Source organism: Emydura macquarii, unplaced genomic scaffold (genome assembly GCF_026122565.2).
Source record: "Emydura macquarii macquarii isolate MOO-44397 ecotype Brisbane River unplaced genomic scaffold, CSIRO-AGI_Emac_v2 contig_2676, whole genome shotgun sequence".
NCBI lineage: Eukaryota > Metazoa > Chordata > Testudines > Chelidae > Emydura > Emydura macquarii.
The window spans coordinates 26,771,527-26,791,611 of NW_027132813.1; the positions used below are offsets into that span (position 1 = coordinate 26,771,527).

The 20,085-nt window shown below is 39.3% G+C and overlaps 2 protein-coding genes across 9 annotated transcripts in view; one reads left to right on the top strand and one right to left on the bottom strand.

Moving 5' to 3' along the window:
• Positions 1 to 5,359, top strand: part of RHOQ (ras homolog family member Q) — a 34,520-nt gene extending 29,161 nt beyond the window's left edge. For both annotated transcript variants that reach the window (XM_067565091.1, XM_067565090.1), the window contains exons 5-6: positions 112 to 207; positions 896 to 5,359. In XM_067565091.1, coding sequence (XP_067421192.1) covers positions 112 to 207; positions 896 to 1,051 — 252 coding nt within the window. In that variant the 3' untranslated portion in view covers positions 1,052 to 5,359. The remainder of the gene's footprint in view (positions 1 to 111; positions 208 to 895) is intronic.
• Positions 1,243 to 20,085, bottom strand: part of PIGF (phosphatidylinositol glycan anchor biosynthesis class F) — a 33,392-nt gene continuing 14,549 nt past the window's right edge. For 6 of the 7 annotated variants that reach the window (XR_010922995.1, XM_067565088.1, XM_067565086.1 and 3 more), the window contains one exon: positions 1,243 to 1,567. Coding sequence is in view for 6 of the 7 variants with exons in the window: in XM_067565088.1 (XP_067421189.1) it covers positions 1,300 to 1,567 (268 nt within the window). In the remaining variant the exon portion in view is untranslated. Of the gene's footprint in view, positions 1,568 to 16,305; positions 16,415 to 20,085 lie in introns of all 7 variants that reach the window. The other variant, XM_067565085.1, reaches the window with a different exon arrangement.

Sequence of the window (20,085 nt, forward strand, 5' to 3'; positions counted from 1 at the left end):
CATCAAAACCGGTAAAGTGTTATGCTTAAAAACTGAGGACATGAGATGGCTCAACGTTTTCTATTTGATGTGAGTGTAATCATGCAATATTATTGCCATCTTTCCTCCTAGATTGATCTTCGTGATGATCCAAAAACTTTAGCAAGATTGAATGATATGAAGGAGAAGCCTATATGTATGGAGCAGGGACAGAAGTTAGCAAAAGAGGTAAATCAGACATTTAAAAAAAATTACTGCTCCTACCTAACTTATTCTTGACTGCATTTTTTCCCCTCATTTTCTATTTTCATACTTATTTCACCAGTCTAGATAACCAGCTTTTTATAAAACCACTATGTTAAATACTGCTAACAAGCAGACTCACTTAAGTGTTTCCCTTCCAATAACAGTGTAAATCTTTTCAGGATGGAAGTCAACAATGAACATGAGTCAGATAATTAATTAAAACGTGGAATATAGCTTTAGGCCATTAATCAATACAAAACAAACTTTTTTTTTTAAATAGGTATATGTTAGGCGTTTTTATTAACTCATTTTTCAGAAACTAATCTCTAGAAGTTGGCTATATAATTATTTCTTCCTGTTAAGTTGTTTAGCTGAAGCACATAATACTATACAGTCAACCCAAAACAAGCTGCTTGTAACATGCTTTCTTCAGAAACAGAACCTAATGAAATGACTTCCCAAACTATCATCAAAAGACAAAGGAAAGGAATAATTTGCTTTACGGGACAGGGAACACATTGGGATGATTTTTGTAGGTCAAAGACAAGACTTTGGGGTGTTTCTATAAAAATAAAAAAATCCAATCACTAACTAATAGATCTGAATATATATACACATACATAGCTATTAAATTCATTTGGTTTTTTTTTTTTTTTTTTTTTTTTGACAGATAGGAGCCTGCTGCTATGTGGAGTGTTCAGCTTTAACACAGAAAGGACTGAAGACTGTTTTTGATGAAGCTATAATAGCCATTTTAACTCCAAAGAAACACACAGTGAAAAAAAGAATAGGATCAAGATGCATAAACTGCTGTTTGATCACGTGAGATGCAATTGACAATGGCCAGGCCTACTGTGAAATTCTATCAAACGTAAATGATACAGTGCATAAGTATACAGAACTTGTTACAGATCATAAGTTTGTAAACTAAACTTAGGAATCCAACATCTGAAATCAGTGTAATCCAGAAGAACAAAACAAAGCAGATCAACAAAACTCTAATAAGAAGCAGCCATCGTCTTTTACAAATCCTTTATTTGGACTGGAAGGTAAAATCTCTCAGGGTTATATAGGTTAGAGCAGGCAACAACAGCATAGAAACAACACTGTAAGTGGCGATGCTTGACCCAAAACCACTTCAAAAGATCGTCTTTTGCTTTGATCACATAAAAGTTTCTGCCCAGTCTGTATGGAATCTGCACAAAGAAATACCTTCTCTTTGCCCCAGTTATCTGCTTTTGTATGTAAGCTGCTTCCTATTCCAGTATATCCACAGAGGTGCAATAATGAGGCCAGCCACATAGCCAAAGGTAGCTCCGAGGGAACAGGAAATGGGCCATATCTGAAGGAAGAAAACATACAGTAAAAACAGAGAAACAAGGAAAATATTGTTTGAGCACAAATTCTCAGTGTAATCTAAACGCTGAAAGGCGGTACAACCTCTTATTTAAAGCTTGACGTGCTTTCCTAAAGAATGCAAAATGTGTAACAATCATACATGCATTTATCATGAACACTAAGTATTGTACAGTTTTTAAATAATATACATTAAAATCTAACCAGACTTCTGGCTACTGCAGACTTAGTGTGATATTCACAAAATCATCAGAGAAACTTAGGTATTTGTGTTACCTGAAGTTTGGACCAGATTTATTTTTTTTTAAAAATTATTCAGTTTTTCTGCACATTTTGAGATTTAAACAAAAAACCCTGCATATTTTACAACATACACATCTCCCTTCTGCATTCTTTCTCTCCATGGACCTTCTAAGAATACCAAATGAACATAAATACTAAGATGGGGACAGGGTTTGGTTGACTACACATACTAGCATGGACCTGAAAAACAGGCACAGGAATTTCACAGTTCCCCTTTGACTAGCACTAGGAAGGAAGTCTTGATGCTGACTTCACATTTTACACACAGTCAGCAATCAAGAAGCAGACCCAGTTAAAGGCAGGCCCCACTAGGGTTTAAATTCTTAGAAAAATGTTCTAGTACAAGGACAGAATTGTCTCAATATGATCAACTCGTTCTCACACTGCCTCAGGTAATGGGGCAAGTAGTAGAGTGGATTTTTTTCATATTTGAAGATGGCGGGGGACGGGTAGAAATAAAAAAAGTTAAATTTGAAGCCCTAATCTAGCCTAGGATGTGGTGGTTAGAGCATCATTACCACCCACTTACATCCCATCAATGAAAGGCCGCATTATGTTGGTGACAAAAATCCTTACTTTAAGATGAATTTAATTCCTATTGCTCTTATAATGATTCCTCCATCTTTGCAAGGGCAACCCTTACTATGCCTGCTGACCAATGGTCTGCATTTTGAGGCAAGTATACATTATATTGTTCTTCTCCTGTCTTCAAGGTGATGACTGAGGAGAAAACTTGGCATCATAGAAACGATAAGTGCCTCGCTGTCTAGCTTTTCGCTCCTGCTCTATGTCTTGGCTTGTGATTCATGAGCAGCAAAAAGTGAACTTGCTCTTTATGGTATTATTCTTCCTTCTGAAGCCAGCTTTTCCAAGCTTTGAACCTGGTCCCTTGCATCCTTCTGGTTTGGGGAAGCATATTTCCCTCCTATCCTCTGATCCTGGGAAATTTAACTGCAAATAAGTGTGCTTTGGTCCTCTGCTGTTTCACCTTCACATTCCTTATTGTATGCAGTTTTGTAAGTATTACTTGTAGGTCTTTAGGAGTGTAGCAAAGATGACAATACCTGTAAATGAGGTGCCTTAGGCACTCTTTCTGACCTTGATTCACTTTCCATTCATGGCCACTAGTTCTGCTATTTGGTACTTTTGTTCAACAATGTTGTGGCTGCTGCCTCTTTTAAACCAAAGACTTGCTCATTTTCACTCATTATCATCATCACTGCATCTCTTTTGTAAAAAGTTTTGATGTTCTCACACAATAAGGTATTACATACACAAGGCCACAAAACATTTTTAAATGTAAGATCATGCTTCTACTGAATCTTTGCATTTCCACTATCAGATTGAAATCAACTGGAAAATCCTCTATCCAGGACTTTATAGGTCATTATATACGTTTACAAAGGACAAAGCAAAAATCTCTGCAATGATATAATAAATGTGTTACCTTCTGTATATAAGCGCCACTTGCAATGCCACTAATGATAAGAAGAAACCATTTCTATTTCAGCCAAACCAAACACCTGTCTATCGACAATGGCTTGATTAACTTGGCAGTTTTCTCTTGCATCTAGTTCACTAACTGTGAGTGATCTGTAATCCTTTATTCAAAATCTCTTACCTACATTAGGTGAATTCAAGTCTGTAGGTCCTCATCTGCTTTTCACAAGTACAAGCTGATGCTGCAGGTGTTCTTTGGAATTTTTTATATTTCCTCTTATGAATCATTATCCTTCACAATCTACAGCAACTTTTCTTTGCCCTATACAAGCTCTTTCTGGGTCATTCAACTGCTACGATGACTTCAGGAATTTTTGGTGATTGTTATAGCTTCTCCTGGTCAAACTGCAACCCGGTGTAAAACTCTACATTAAAAATCCTCCTGCATTCTCAATTTTTTTTTTTTTTTTTAAATACTGCTTTCACTTTCTTTAACTTCAAGAGCATTCTTCCGGGTTTCCTTTTAAACTTGTGCTATTGTCTTGCAGAAGTTTGCAATATATGCCATCGATATGCAATCCAGGGCTCTTTTGATTTGACCTCTGGAATCCTACCCTGGCTTCTAGCAGCTGGCAGCAATGAGGGAGGAGAGAAGGAAAAAACCAAACTTTTCCTAGCAATTAAATGGAAGGGGACAAAAAGAGAGAGAAGGAACACCATCCACTCCCCTTTCAGGGGCACAGAAGGGAATGACACTGGGCCAGATCATCAGCCTCACTGCAGTCCCTTTGTACTGCTCCAATGGCAAAAAAGAACTGAAAAGCCAGCTTTACTTGACCTCCTGAGGATTCCCCAAATGCAAGGGGAAGATCCCCAGCATGTTCAGATTGAGCATAGTTACATTGTGCTCACCTTCCTCAGAGCCGCCAGGGGCACAGCTGGGGGTTGGGAATATTGTCAGAGCCCCTCTGCACCCTTTTGACCCTTATCTGATGGAATGGCCCTGTAGGGCCAACATGCAGCCAGGTGCAACTTATAGGAGCCCTAAGGCTGTTTTAGGTTGTATTAGCTGCTGGCTGGCCCCAGGACTGAGAAACTGCAAAAGTGACACAGTGACGTCTGTCCCCCTGGACTACTGTGTTAATTGGAGCCACAAAAAACAATCACAGAGCAATTTCCTCTAATTGTGATATCTATTCATGGCATAAGTGACACACAACACCACAGTCATGACACAACACACACAGCAACTGTAACTTCACTGATTCCATAAGGGTTTTTCTGGTCTTTCAGGCTGGGTATCACTGCTCTGGATTGTTTCCTGCACCCTTTGTCCCATGGGTTCCAATCATTTTCTGTTTTGCCTTTTTTAATCAATTTAAGTTTCTTGGTCAGGTTGGATTCCCCCTGATTTTTGCATTTGCCTCCTGTATTTGAGCTGCTGTCCCTTTACTTTCCCATGCCATGTACCATATCTCTTTGGTTACATGACAAAAAAAAGCTAAGCAATAAATACTTCTGTCTAGTTAAATAAAATATTTTGTTCCATTTATTCTAAAATGTTTGCAAGTATTAAGCTTGTGCAGGTTCCAATTCCCTCTCAAAGTTCCTAGCCCTTAGAAGATTGTACACAATTTAGTTTATTTTCTACTCCCTGCCCAACAGGAGTTAGGCACCAGTTTCTGCAGCCCCTATCTACACCCCCCTCCCCCCCACTGGTTCCCACATGAAGGTTGGGTGAGGAACAGGTAGATGGTAAGGAAGGTAGGCTGCATCAGGACTTCAAGTCAGTGAGGGGGCAAGTTTCTGGTTGAGAGGTGAGGAAAGCTAGGACTTCCTTCAGACAACTATCACAAACTGTTCTGCTTCTCAGCTGCCAGAACAAACACCAACCAGCACCCTCCCAAAACCCATGAAAACAGCCAGTTCCCTTATGATATACATGTGGAAGATGGCCAGTTCTAAGGTGTGTGTAATTATGAATCTGCATTGAACAGTAGCTTGAAAAAAAAAATCTAACATCTACCCACCCAATTATTAGCACATAAGCAGCATTGTTAGGGAGGGAGCATTGTCCAGTTGTTAAGCGCACAAGACAGGTGTTCTGAATTCTATTCCTGGCCTGGTCACTGCTTTGCTCTGTGACTTTGGGCCAGTAACAATTTCTCTGTGCCTCTCTACTTTCCCATCTGTAAAAGGAAGATAGTACTTGCCCTTCTATTCAGTTAAGACTCAAGAAACCCCTGTGAGAAGGCACTATAGGAATGCAAGGTTACTAACTGATAGGTTTTTATCTTAATGAGTCTATTACTAAGTATATTATATTTTGGATTGTATGGTGTGCTTGCATTACACTGCCTTGCTTGTGGATTTGGGCTAATCCAAAGGTGTGTTTAGGTTCCCTGGGACCGTTAGCAGGCAGCATATAGTTGCTCTGACTTACACTGGGTACCTGGCCCTGCACTCAGAAGCCCCAGGATTTGGGGAGAGCAAGGTAAGCATTATTCCCCTCATGCCCCTGAGTTGCACTGCATGCTCGTTGGCTGTAGCTGGGGCACAAGGGGTAAACATTTCATGGTGGTGATTAGCGTCTCTTGCTTATATTAGGTCTTCTACAAAAACATGCAATCATTCAGATCCTGAGCCAGGGTCCTGTCTTGTAGGGTGCTAGGCACCTGTCAACTTCCACTGCCTTCAGTGAGAGAAGAGGGTGCCCGGTATCTCCCAGGGAATGCTTAGCAGTTTGTAGGATTATATCGAAGTAAGTAGCTCTGCAGAACCACATATCTGGATAATAAAAATGGAACTCTGACTTTACGGTTATTGTGCCTGTTGTTAACATGTAACTCATCACAGGCAATTGGAGTTGCACAGCAGCAGTGCTGGCAGCAATACCTATAGTTAAAGTGCTCAATGTAGTGGATATAAAGTGGGCAGCTATCTACTAGGAAAATAGGTGTTTAATTTTAAAGATGCAAACCGTAGACCATGATCTACTGTAAGCGGTACTTACACTTTTTAATAAATTAAGCCCGTTCTTTAGACATTGTATAAGTGCACTTTGATTCCTGAGCTATAACTTTCATTTTTGTGCTTACTATTTTACAAGATGCGGTCTACAGCTGTCAATTAGGAACCTATGTAAGTAATTTGATTACATAGGTTTCAATTAAAATTGATTGAATAAATGTGCACAATGATTCCCCCCCACCCTTTGGCTCCTAATATGCCTTAAATGCTTTATGTTTAACTTGTAATGTTGTTTCAATATATGCTTTAATTAATTTTTTTTTTTTGGCGGGGAGTGGGGAAGGGTTTTGCATGCATTTCTTCACTAGACCATGCGTCTGGTCACATTCTGTATGTACAGGATGTATATATATTGACAAGTGCATGATGAGCTGTCAAGAACTTTTTATTTAGAAATTGTGGCTATTAAGCAGTTATTTTTAGTGCACAGAAAGTTTAATTGGTTCTACAAAGTTCTCCAGATCCCATTATTAAAGACTGACATTAGTTAAGGAAATATAGCCATTAAAAAACAAACCCAACCCATTTAAGGGAAACACGGTCCACACCTCCTACTGCATCTCAAAGTACATTTGGATCCTGCCTTTCACTCTTTCTATCCAATGCCCTTTTAAAACAGACTCTATGCCAGGTAGCAAACCCAAAAGTAAACACAATAAGGCAACCCCCTGAGCTCAGCAGAATTGTGCGAAGAACTAGAGTACGTCTAGTCTAGAGTTTGTGGTCCCGTTTTAACTCAATTTAACTGATTGCCTCTTAGCTTGAGTTAACAAACACAGCTGTGCTCAAGATACTCCACAGAGGTTTGTATCAGATGGCATCTAGGCATATTTACAGTCAAGTTAGTTAAATCAAGCTTGGTGGCAATCACTTCACTTGAATTAAAGCAGCATCACAAACTCAAGATGTACCCAAAAAGGCATACTGTATAAACAGGAGTAGCATGAAGTTCTCCACACTCCTTTCTGGTGTTTCTATGATAGATCTCGCTTACTATGGTTATTTCTATTTCAACATCATTTATTAGTGATAGTCAACTTAGATAAAGACTATACTAGGTAAAACCAGATGTGTGTTAACTCAGGAACAGATCTGACAGCTTCACAGTTTGGTGTTGAAAAACATCATAAAACCAAGACTGTCACTTTCAAAATCCAATCTCTGTCAGGATATGTCTATGCTTAGACCTGATCTACATTTAAAAGTGATGTTGACTCAGCTGCATCGCTCAGGGGTGTGAAAAATCCACACACCCCTGAGCAATACAGTTAAGTCAAGCTAGCTACTGCCTCTCAGGGAAGATGTATTACCTACTCAGATGGGAAGATGTATTACCTACTCAGATGGGAAGATGTATTACCTACTCAGATGGGAGAAGTCTTCCCATTAGCATAGGTAGCATGTATGCTGTAGTGTTTCAAGTGTGGACAAATCCCATAAACACTACAGCTGTGCCTCTGTAGTGCTTCAGTATAGACACTCTACTGTAGTGATGGGAAGGGTTCTTCTGTTGCTGTAGTTAATCTGTCTCCTTGAGAAGCAGTAGCTACATTGACAGAACTGAGCTAGTGCTGCCTACAATGGGGCTTAAGTCAGTATAGCTATCTCTCTCAGGGATGTGGATTTTTCACATCTGAGACACACCGCTATGCCGAGAGCAAGTTTTCGGTGTAGACCAGCTCTTGGTGAAGTATGGGCTGCTACGAATACTAGCTGTATGGCATTTAGAATGTGCCTGGGATGTTGGTCTGTAGCCACACCACATTGTGCAGCCACTGTCAGATCTCACAAGCTCTTCAGCATAGGGTTAGCTCAATAAGGTATCCAAGTAACATCTAGGTGCGGCAAGAAGTCATGCTGGTGCTTGAAATGGAACTCTTCCCTTTGAACTGGTATTGAATCTAGAGTCTATTGTGCTAGAGAGCACTGTGCTCCTCTAGATGTCCTCTTTCAAGTGAAACCTAAACAGAGGGCCTACCCTCTGTGGGGTCCTTCTAATAATGAGTAACTTGAAACGTAAAAATTAAAAGTAGCTTTGGGTACTAAATCTTTCTCCTGCCAATTTGTTTTTAATCCCATTTTCCTATTTTTAAATATTTTCTCCCCCTCTCCCATGTTGCTGTGTAAGACTACAAACAGACTATACCCAATGTGCTGTCAAAGACACAAAGTAAAACTAAGAAAATATTGAAGTAATTTTGTCTTTAGCTTTAACTATTTCTTGTAGCAGGTACAAAAAAAAAAAAAGCCAGGCACCAGTGAGATTATTTTAAGATGACTGTATCCTTTTAAAGATCTCACAGAAGTTTTTATAAGATGAAATATGTTAACCCCAAATGCCCGGCCAAATTCCAAATACACTAATTATTTTGCCTATTTAAATTCTACCTATTCCACCAGTCTACACTGTCCATCACCATACTTGATGCTTGTGTACAACTGCTATGTGTTAACAGCTACCACACTGCACCTCAGAGGTGGTATTTCCATAGTGGGTAAAAGTGTTTCCCCTACCTCTAGCAGGAGGGTTTTGTGAGGTTCAGCGTAATTAACCAGTGTTTGTAATACACCTTGAAATCCTGGGATGGAAAGTATTGTGTGTCCCCTAAAACTATTGTCAACTGTAGAAAAGGAAGTTCTTTCCATTTTTGGTAGAGCTATCACTATATTACCATCTTGTATAATGGAGCTTAGAGGCAACTAGATTTTGCATACACAATTCTTTGGATCTTTTAAAAACCTAGGGTAGCTTTACTTAAAGGAATACAACTCACAGAAACACTGCACCATATAATTCTTAATATAAAGTTTAAAAATACTTGTGATGTATGTCAAACACTTAATCTACTATTCTGGCAGTCTTGTAATGTGCTTAAAGATTTATCCTGAGAAACATATTGCAAATATCTTTGGCTTTTATAGAAATTAAGTTTACAAAATAATGGCCTGATGTGCAATCCTTGCATCTATGGAAATTTTGCTCGAGTTAGTACTGCAAGATTGGGCCCTAAGCCTATGACTAAACCTTGCTATTTTCATACATAAAAGATACGTTTATTTGAAAATATTGGAAAGGCACTAGGCACCAAATCACACAAGAATTTGGTTAAGCTTTATTTCTGATTAACAGAGGGTGTAATGGAAAAACATTTAATCATTAGGACCCCAATTTTGATTTTCCACCATATATTCTGTCCCACTAAGAGTGCTTTACATGAATAATTTTTCATTTCCATTTTGAAAAATTGTTCAGACAGTGAAAGAATGTTGACGCTTTATTTTTAAAACCATATTCTGTTCCTGCTAGTGAAACTGATGAAAAATTGCTTAGAATATAATGTATACTCTTTTTTAAAAAAAAGCATTTTCATGTATTTTTTCAGATATAAATAGGCCCACTAGTCTGCACATCCCCTTATATGCAATACTTTTTCAAAATGTAAATCTGAAAAATAAAGTGGAGATTTTTTTGAGACACTTGTATTCTGTTTTTATTTTAAAATTTTGGTTTTGCTGTCCAGATGACACAAGCAGAGCAAGGCAAAGAACTAATTTGTTTGTCTAAGAGCAATGATGCATCCAGCTTTCCAGTTTTAGCTAATAACATGGGAATCTGGACTTTGAGAATACAAATCTTTCCTATTTAAATCCACTGTGTAAAAGTTTGTAGTATTTAAAAAGCATTAATTCTGGTGAAATACCAGAAAAACATCCAATCTTGATTTAAAAATATCTCAGTCATGGACTTCCTTTGTGACTTATCTTTTCTTTGCTTCCATTCCCCATCTGTAAAATGGAAACACTTACTTCATAGGGGTATTGTGAGGATAAATACCCTTAAAGATTATGAAACACTTTTGAGATCTATTGATGAAGCACTATAAGAAACATGCCTTATTATTTATTTATTAAATCTTAGTCACTGCACAGGTGAGACAAACAGTGACAATACAAACTTCCTCCACACAGCCCCTGGCAGATCTAAAGAAAACCTCTCTAGCCATTCATTCCTCAGCCTTTCTACTGAGATTGCTGATTGAGGGTGGCAATGTTGACGTGGACCAGTGTTCACAATGAATCAGACTGACCACCAACTCACTTAATATAGTCACTTTAAAAAAGTATCGATGGAACTGATCTTTCAGTGGTAGCATGAGCATCCCCGTTTTGACTGCAGAAGCACACCCGTGTGTGTGACAGAGAAAACGAAGGGAGAGTATTCTACTCAAATGAGGTACACTGGAATCTTCTATTTAAACAATAAGGATGAAGAAAGAAGGAAAAAAGATGGAATTAACTGCCCACTCATACTGGCTAACTTGACTTGAGGTCACTTCCGTAGGCAAATGATGGATGGGAACTTCAGAGATAAAGCTGGAGATGATATACTGTGGCTCGCAAGTCCAGATAGTCTAGAAGAGGAACATGGACTCGAAGTATTTTCAAAATCCTTAGCTAATGGAAACACACATCTGTCAATTATACAAGGTTTATTTTGGTATGTACATCTGCTTATGTTTAACTGCTCTAACTTCGCTAAATAGATACCATTTAATCCCAGGACTGTGACAGAGCCAAAGGTCAGCACTTAAATTCCGCTTGCGATGCCTCTCCGCAGCCCTAGTTAAACACTATCTTACTATTAATGTACAGTTTGGCCCTGCCTGCAACACCCATTAAAGAAAGAATGGTCTGAATCCTAATGTATGACTACAGTGCTGTACGCCATTTTATAATGCAGACCGGCCTCTACACTAGCCAATGGAAATCTGTTAGCACCTTTTTGCAACAGCCAAGTTTAAACGCAGTTCACTGGAAAGGTACTAGCAGTGTGTCAAGTCTTGCTGTGGACAAGCCAAATAAGTAATGTTTCTGATAATCCTAAGACTGAATTAAATTTAAGATGAGCAGAATTTACCAAATTCTTGTATAAGGGTCATAGTATGGCAACTTTCACAAGGAGTGAGTTTTCGCTATCAAAGTGTTTGGATTTATGACTTTCTTGTTTATATAACTAAGCCTAATGATTGCAATTCCATAAAGCTGAAGTACACAGATAGTCTAGATGTGTACAGTAGTTGAGGAACAGGTTTTAACCACCAACCTACTACTGCAAAACAGACTGATATTTAGTATGATGTATCTATATATGGAAAGCTATTTATATTTTTAGCGGATTTAATTTTATTACCACTTATTTCATAGCTCATCTTGCATTATAAATAGCCCTCTCTCTACAGAAAATACTCTTTGCTGAAGATTGCATTTTTAAAATTTTTAAATGCAGTTCACTGGCAAGCTACTAACAGTGTGTCAAATCTAGCTGTGGACAAGCCAAACAAATAATGTTTTATTTAAATATGGGGCTTTTTGCTTGAGTGACACAACTAATCTCATTTGTTGTGGTGTCACAGTGGGAGAGAGGTGATCCCCAACATCTTAAATTGTACCTGGAAACAAACTGAAAGCTTGTGCTCCTCATGGAGCACAGGTATAATATTGTTCAGAAAGCTCTGAAACAGAATCAGATGGAACTGAAAGATACATAGGTCATTTTCATTAACAGACCATAAAATATAGCATGAAAAGCACCAGTCAGCCCTTAATTGGCCTATTATGTAGGTTTTAGGTCAGGGGTAGATACCAGTCCTGGAAATGAAGATCATCACCATGTTCACTTCAACACTGAAACCCAAGTTTGCTGTATAGCAGTGCAAGTGCTATCATTTTACTGCTAATCATACACGAACTATAAACCACTTACATCATTTCTGTGTACAAGCTGTTTTGCATTAAAAAGGCTTCTTTCACTTTCCCCTATAAAAGGGGAACATTAACATTTAAAAACCTTGTTCCCCAAGCAGTTTCTTATCTATGGCGTACAGGGTTGATAAGCTGCCTGCTGTATGGTTACTCCATGAACTTCCCAGGAAGAGATGATTTAATGGGATAGTCAAGTACTTTAAGACGCAAATTTCAGGTGAGATTCTCACCCCTGCTCAGGCTGCCATATACTGGGTAAATGGGCCAGAGTGATAAAGGAGCTCTGGAAGCCCTAGATTACAGCCATGGGAGAATTCCCCTGGCACAGGAACTGCGGAAGGTAGCCTCAGACTGAGTTCTGTGGACCACCTCACAAGCCGCAGCGTAAGGAGCATACCAGAGGGGAGGGTGGAAGTGGGAGGTGAGTGTCAGGAAGAGGGAAGTGTGCAGCCACTGTGCAGAATGCTGCAGAGGTTCTGGACAGTACTGCTGACCAAAGACATTCAGTGACAAGCTACTGTAACTTAGATAACTGCAGATATTCAGTGTCTCAGTTTCAGGGCAATTGCACCTGTATTCTCTCCTATTTCCTGGGGTCCATTCCAGGAGTGCTCAGTAAGATCTCAGGCCTCCGGCCATCACCAGTCTCTGGGCAGGGACCCTTGTCCCACCCCTTATGATAAGGGGGGAAGGGAGATGGGCAAGATTGCAGAGCTCCCTGCCCAGCCTGTGATATCACTAGCAAATCAGTCCGCCTAACCCCACCCCCCACTGCATACAATCCCTGGCCTACAGCAATCATTCACAACCTTAATACAATATGTTCACCCAAAGATACTATATGTAGTTGCGATATTTGTCACACTCAGCATCTCTGAATAGCTGCCAACATCTATCAGAATAGATTCAGGAGTTCGACTTCAGTCACTCGTGTTTGAAAATTCTGGCCCAAGTCTCTATTACCTCTCTCCCTTCCCTCCCAGTTGCTGCCAAACTTGGGTCTCCCACATGTCAACATGTGGAGCTGTATAATCAAGAATTATATTTATTTACAATAGCTGTCTTATCTAATTAATAGGTGTGTCTTGTTCATCAGAATCTATTCTTTTTTATGTTTCAGCTCATACTATATAAGACAGACAGTTGTGTATATAATTTATTAGTAAAGTCTTCAAGCCATACATTATCTAATGTAGGCTCTCTATTCTGACTTAGATTGTGTGCAATACTGTATTAATGAAGTATTTTTCAAGTACACAACAACTTTAATCCCACAATAGACCAAAGTATATTGCTGGGGTCAGAGTCTTTGTTGCATTCCACCTTGCAAACTTGGTTATACCAATTCAAAGTGGATGTAAACTGTTACCATACTGATTTGGTAGCAATTTACACTCTTTGCATGGGTGTAAACAACCTAAAGATCAGAGAAATGCAAAATCTGCCCCAATACATACAATACACACAGTGAAATGCAGTTTTCTCTGGGGTGGAGAGCTTTATACGCACAGATTGGTGCACACTATGACAGATATAGCAATATGCTGTACGATCTTTGGGAGCGCTAACTGAATTAAGTTTAAATAGCTTTGGAGTCCATGGTATTATAAGTGCAAAGTTTTGTACTGTTATGGGATTGTATGCAACTTCTGTAGAAGTGAAACATGGCCAAGGTAAACCCTGGGAAGTGTTATGAATTTCAAAAGGACTATTTTAAAAAAATGTGTCAGACAAGAAAGACAAAGTTAAAAAGGGTTTCCCAGGAAATCTCTAGGCAAAGGGGCATGCAAACGTACCCCCGCCAGTAATGCAAGAACTCTGCTTTTTTGAAGGATTAACCATCTGCCAGAACCCTAGTTGGAGTGGGGTGCGGGCAAGAGGGTGATCTCTGGTAAGTTAATCAGTCTGCATGCAAGTTTTTATTGTTTTCAATATATTTTCTCTGTAATACTTTCACCTTAAGAATAAATATGCTTGCTTAGAAAGAGCTATGTGGCAATTTATAGTTGTGGGCAATTATTCTGTTCACAGCCTCTGAGGAGAAAGTAAAGTAGGCCTGCGTAGGCAGTCTGTCTTGCTGGGAAACTCATAGTGTAGGCAAGGAACCATGCAGCCTGGAAAAACCCTGGTCACGAGGGTGACACTAGGATCTCTAGGCTGGGGTGCATTCTAACCCAGGGTACTAGGACATGACTTCTAGAAAATGACAGCAGAATGTTAATTAATGTCAAACAGGGAAGGCAAAATCTCCTTACTTATTCCTGCAAGATGCCAAGCATTCTCAATCTCCACTAATGTCAGCAGGAAAGGAGGGTGCCCACATGACACACTTCACAGGATTAAGCCCTTCGATTTTAAGGTCTCATCAAAGAAGCCCCATAAACAATACACTAAATGGTGCTACCCTCAGGAGGAGGGAAGGATGAGATATGCTGCAAGGCTTAGAATATGTGGTTGCAGGGAGTCAAGTCAAACTTTATTCTTAAACTACTAAACCACTCAACTGCTATTCTGACTTCTTAGGATATTTAAGACATTTTAATAAAGATGTAATGATACTGATGTAAAGGAAGGTTTCTGACACAAAAGTAATCTGCTATGCTGCTGCTGGAGAAAAACCTCCAGTATGAGCATAAATCACCAGGCTTCAGGAGGATCAGAGAGACTGGAGTGCTGGCTGCCCTACTAGCTCTGGAAGAAGAGACTTCTGAACTCCACTGGTCAATAGCATTATGGGGTTGGCAAATACTGATGGATTTAGTGGAAACCGTTAGCACCTTACTAGGATGGAATGCAGCAGTGTTTTCTTTCTAATTACACCAACAACTATCACTAAGAATCATCTCAGAGAATTTACATATTTAGATAACAACTAGAGAGATCATTTCCCCATGTCAATTCAAGTCAAATGGAATAGTGCAGACTGCTGAATTTACAGATTTTTCTGCAGTGCCAGCTTCCGATTTTTTATTGTGCAACAAAGTAGCTGCTACTTGCCAGTGCTTCCTTTGAAATCAGAAGGTAAATTTTCAAACAGGGGTATTTGGCCACACAAACTCCACAAATCAATATTAAGCCAACAGCAATTTTAAATGCATTTTGTTAAGTGCTTTAATGGAAGGTGCAGGAAAGCTAAAACATTTGGAAAGCATCTCTCCTTCCCTCCCCGTACACAATAAAAGCAGTGCTTTCTACCCACAAACTGAACTTGGATACACTCCCTGCCATATACGTCATGGTGCTCTTCTCTTCCTGCTTGTGTAACTCCCCAATATCAAACTCTTTAAATATTTCCAGAGGGGTAGCTGTGTTAGTCTGTATACAGCAAAGACAATGAGAGATCTGTGGCACTTTAAAGACTAACAAATTAATGGACATAAATTTAACAAATTTAAAGACTAACAAATGAAATGGACACAAATCAGACATAAAAAATAACATCCATAAACCAGTGGGAGAACACTAATTCCCCAGGGCATTCTGTCTCTGACCTGAAAGTTATTGTACTTCTCCAAAAAACTCCAAAAACAGACTGCAAAGAGAAACTGCTGAATTAAAAATGATCTGCAAACTTGACACATTCAAACTGGGTTTAAACAGAGACTTGGAATGGCTCTCACACTACCGAAGGTAAATTACTTTGCTCACCCATTCTCACCTCCTACTCAATGGTCGTCATTAGGTCTTAAGTACTGGACTCCACCTCCCCCCTTGTTCTCAATGCACCTTGATACCTATAAGATACCAACTCTGTGTTAACTATTTTCTATATTACTGCATCTGAAGAAGAGAGCTAAGTCTCTTGAAAGCTTATGTCTACAAATATTAAATTTGTTAGTCTTTAAATGCCACAGATCTCTCATTGTCTTTAAATATTAGCTTTCAGTGCTATTTTCTGAAAGAATCTACTCATAAAATCTGTACATGAACAATCACACACACACACACACACACACACACACACACACACTTCAAACCTATTTAAAAAGGTGGTAAAAACCACTGCATGATACCTCTTTTCAAGTACACAAGATGTATTTATAATAAAGTTCTTAAATGGGATTCAGCTACATTACATAAATAGCTCCATGACAGCACCTCTAATGTACTTTGTCTGCCTGTTTTTTTTCAGTTCTCACATTGCAACCAACAAATGTGTCTACCATAATAAAAGGGATGGAGACTAACCTGCCAAGGCCGATCCCAATCCAGAGGGATAGGAAATGCTCCAAGCCATGCTCCCACAATGCTACACATCGTGGTAATCTGTAGACTATTATCCCAGATGGACATAGCTCTGTAAGATTAGCACATATTACAAGATTTCAACAGCAGAAAAGTCATCCTTTCATGGCTTTATACCTACTGAACTGATTTCTGCCAAGCTCTGCAAGTCAAACAGCAGATATAAAATGTCAATTGTATTTTTTTTTTAAATATAAATAACGTATAGATTACCTGACTCACTGTACCAACCTTTTCCCCACCCCTGGCATTTTCCATGGTTTTCAAGAGGTTTGTTAGTAAGGGACATGTGTCACTTTTCCCTTTCCCCACCTTAACCACACACCTTACAGAGAGGGGCAGAATGTACTATCTCCATACCACTCCCAGCCCCTCACAACATGAGAAGTTACGTATCAGGCACCCAATCTGGGGCTTCAGCATTCACAGCTTACTTAAGGTTTTATATTTTAAATATAGTGTACAAAACTGCTATAATGTTAAAACTAACAATTCCACTAATGCCACTGCCTACATTCAACTCAAATCCCTGGGGAAATGTGACAGACAAAAACATTCAAACTACTAGCAGATGTTACTGAACGCTGCACCATTTAGTCTTCTGATGGAGGCATAACAATGAAATATGGAAGTTATTTAATAAAGCTTTATGGACCTAAAACAAGTTTTATTTTTTCCAAAGGATGCTTAATTACTCCTTGCGGCAACAACAAAGAGGTTACTTGGATTTTTGCATTCAAACTGAAGCGTATCATTATAGGTAGGCTGAAGATGTGGAACACAGATTTGTATTAGGTTTTGGCTAGGATTCAGATTTTAGGTTTGAAGCTGATGGAGCTAAAAATCCTGTGAGCTTACTGAGTTATTTCCACTATCTTGAGCCAAATCCAAACCAGATCTGTGGTTCACCCTAGACCAGCTGGTGCTACGGTACATACAATATTCTCTGTCTATGCGGAGTTCCCTGTTGTGTTTAAAACTGTGTTAGTTACCACAACTCCCAGGGTCCTAACATGCTGTAGTTTCCCAGAACAGATAAGCCCTAAGAGTCTGCTTAGCAGCCTCATATATTTCATCCTTTTGTTAACAGATCAAAGATAGATACCTCTTCTGCAGTTGCTGTCACTGGAATTATGAAAGGCCTCTTGCATTTGACAGCTGTGCTGAAAAAGCCTCCATGTGTCAAAAATTAATGTTGTTTTAACCTTTTGAGCTTGTGACCCTTAGGGTGAGCCATGACTAAGGATAAGATTTGGTCACAGAGGTCATGGAAGTCACGGATTCTACGATTTGATGTGACTTTGGGGCAGGGCCCAAGTAGCTGTCAGCCCAGGGACTGCCGATGAACAGCTGATCAGCCAGCCAGCCTGCTGGAGCAGTTGTAAGCCCTGGCAGCTCTGTTTTTGTCCCTTCCCTAAGGTAACTGTCAAGGACAGGTCACGGCTTTTGACAATTTTTGTTTATTGCCCATGACTTGTCCCTGAGTTTTACTAAAAATACCCATGACAAAAATCGCAATCTTAGCTATGACTAGCTGACACAACACGACAGTCCCTGCGTGCATAGAGTGTTTTACACTATGTCATTTACCATGATTCCTAAGGGTTGTAGTCTAATATGAGTAATTTCCCTGGGTAGAAAAGCCCTTAGGAAGTTATTTTTAACCCAAGCTGAAACAGGAAGAAACAGAAGTTGAGCAGATTTTGTACAGAAGCTGTAAGAAAATATAAAAGGGACTTTTCACATCAGTCAGCAAACTTCTTCCTTTGTAAGTGTAGGTCTTTCTAGCACGCAACTTTCAATCACATAGGAGGACTCAGGTTAATGCCATTGTATCAAATACTAATGGGGGCATGCTAATGTTGGGGGTAGGGTGGGGGGAGGGTTAGCCAGTTAGCTAGTTCTGGCTTCAGCTATAGTAATCTCAACAATTGGTCTATCATGGGTTTATGGGGAGAAATAGCTGGAGGTATAGGCAAAGGATATTTTCTATCATAGAATCACAGAAGTGTAGGACTGGAAGGGACCTCAGTAGGTCATCTAGTCCAGTCCTCTACATGCACAGAAGAACTAAATAATAATTCCTGACAGGTGTTTGTCCAACCTGTTCTTAAAAACCTCCAATGACGGAGATTCTATAATCTCCCTAGGCAATTTGTTCCAATGCTTGTCTACCCTGACAGTTCAGAAGTTTTTCCTAAATGTCCAACTTAAACCTCCCTTGCTGCAATGTAAGCCCAGTGCTTGTCTTATCCTCAGAGGTTAAGGAAAACAATTGTTTACTATCCTCCTTGTAACAACCTTTTATGCTCTTGAAAAATGTTATGTTCCACCTCAGTCTTTTCTCTAGACTAAACAAACCCAATTTTTTCAATATTCTCTCATAGGTCATGTTTTCTAGACCTTTAATCATTTTTGTTGCTCTACTCTGGATTTCCTCCAATTGGTCCACATCTTTCTTGAAATGTGTCACCCAGAACTGGACACAATACTCCAGTTGAGGTCTTATCAGTGTGGAGTAGAGTGGAAGTATTACTCCTCATGTCTCGCTTACAACACTGCTGCTAATACACGCTAGAATAACGTTCACTTGTCCGCAACACTTACACTGTTGACATATTTAGTTTGTGATCTGCTATGATCCCCAGATCCCTTTCTGGAGTACTCCTTCTTAGGCAGTCATTTCCATGTTGTGTGTGCGCGCAACTGATTGTTCCTTCTTAAGTGGATTTACTTTGCATTTGTCCTTATTTCTTCACATTGTCCAGCTCATTTGAATTTTATTCCTATCCTCCAAAGCACTTGCAATCTCTCCCAGCTTGGTATTGGTTGCAAACTTTATAAGTGTACTCTCTAAATTGTTTATAAAGTTATTGAACAGAACTGATCCCAGGACCGATCCATGCAGGAACTCACTCAATACGCCCTTTCAGCCTGACTGTGAACCAGTGTTAACTACTCTCTGGGAATAGTTTTCCAATCAGTTATGCACCCACCCTACACTAGCTCCATCTAGACTATATTTCCTTAGTTTGTTTATGAGAAAGTCATGCGGGACAGTATCAAAAGCCTTAGTGAAGTCAAAATATATCCCATCTACTGCTTCCCCACAACCACAGGACTAGTTACCTTATCAAGGAAAGCTATTAGGTTTGATTGATGTGATTTGTTCTTGTCAAATCCATGTTACTGTTACTTATCACCTTATCTTCTAAGTGTTTGCAAATTGGTTGCTTGATTATTTGCTCCATTATCTTTCTGGGTACTAAAGTTAAGTTTACTAGTCTGTAATTGCCCAGGTTGTCCTTATTCCCCTTTTCATAGATTGGCACTATATTTGCCCTCTGGAATCTCTTGTCTTCGATGAGTTTTGGAAAATAATTGCTAACGGCTCATATCTCCTCAGTCATCTCCTGCAGTATTCTTGGATGTATTTCATCAGGCTCTGGTGACTCAAAGACATCTAACTCGTCTAAGTAATTTTATACTTGTTCTTTCCCTATTTTAGCCCCATGTCCTACCTCATTTTCACTGGCGTTCACCATGGCAGATAGCCGATCGATACTAACCTTTTTGATGAAAACAAACAAAAAAGTCATTTAGAACTTCCACCATTTCCACATTTTCTGTTATTGTCTTTCCTCACTCACTAAACAATGGGCCTACCACCCTGTCCTTGGTTTTCCTCATGCATCTAATGTATTTGTAGAATGTTTTCTTGTT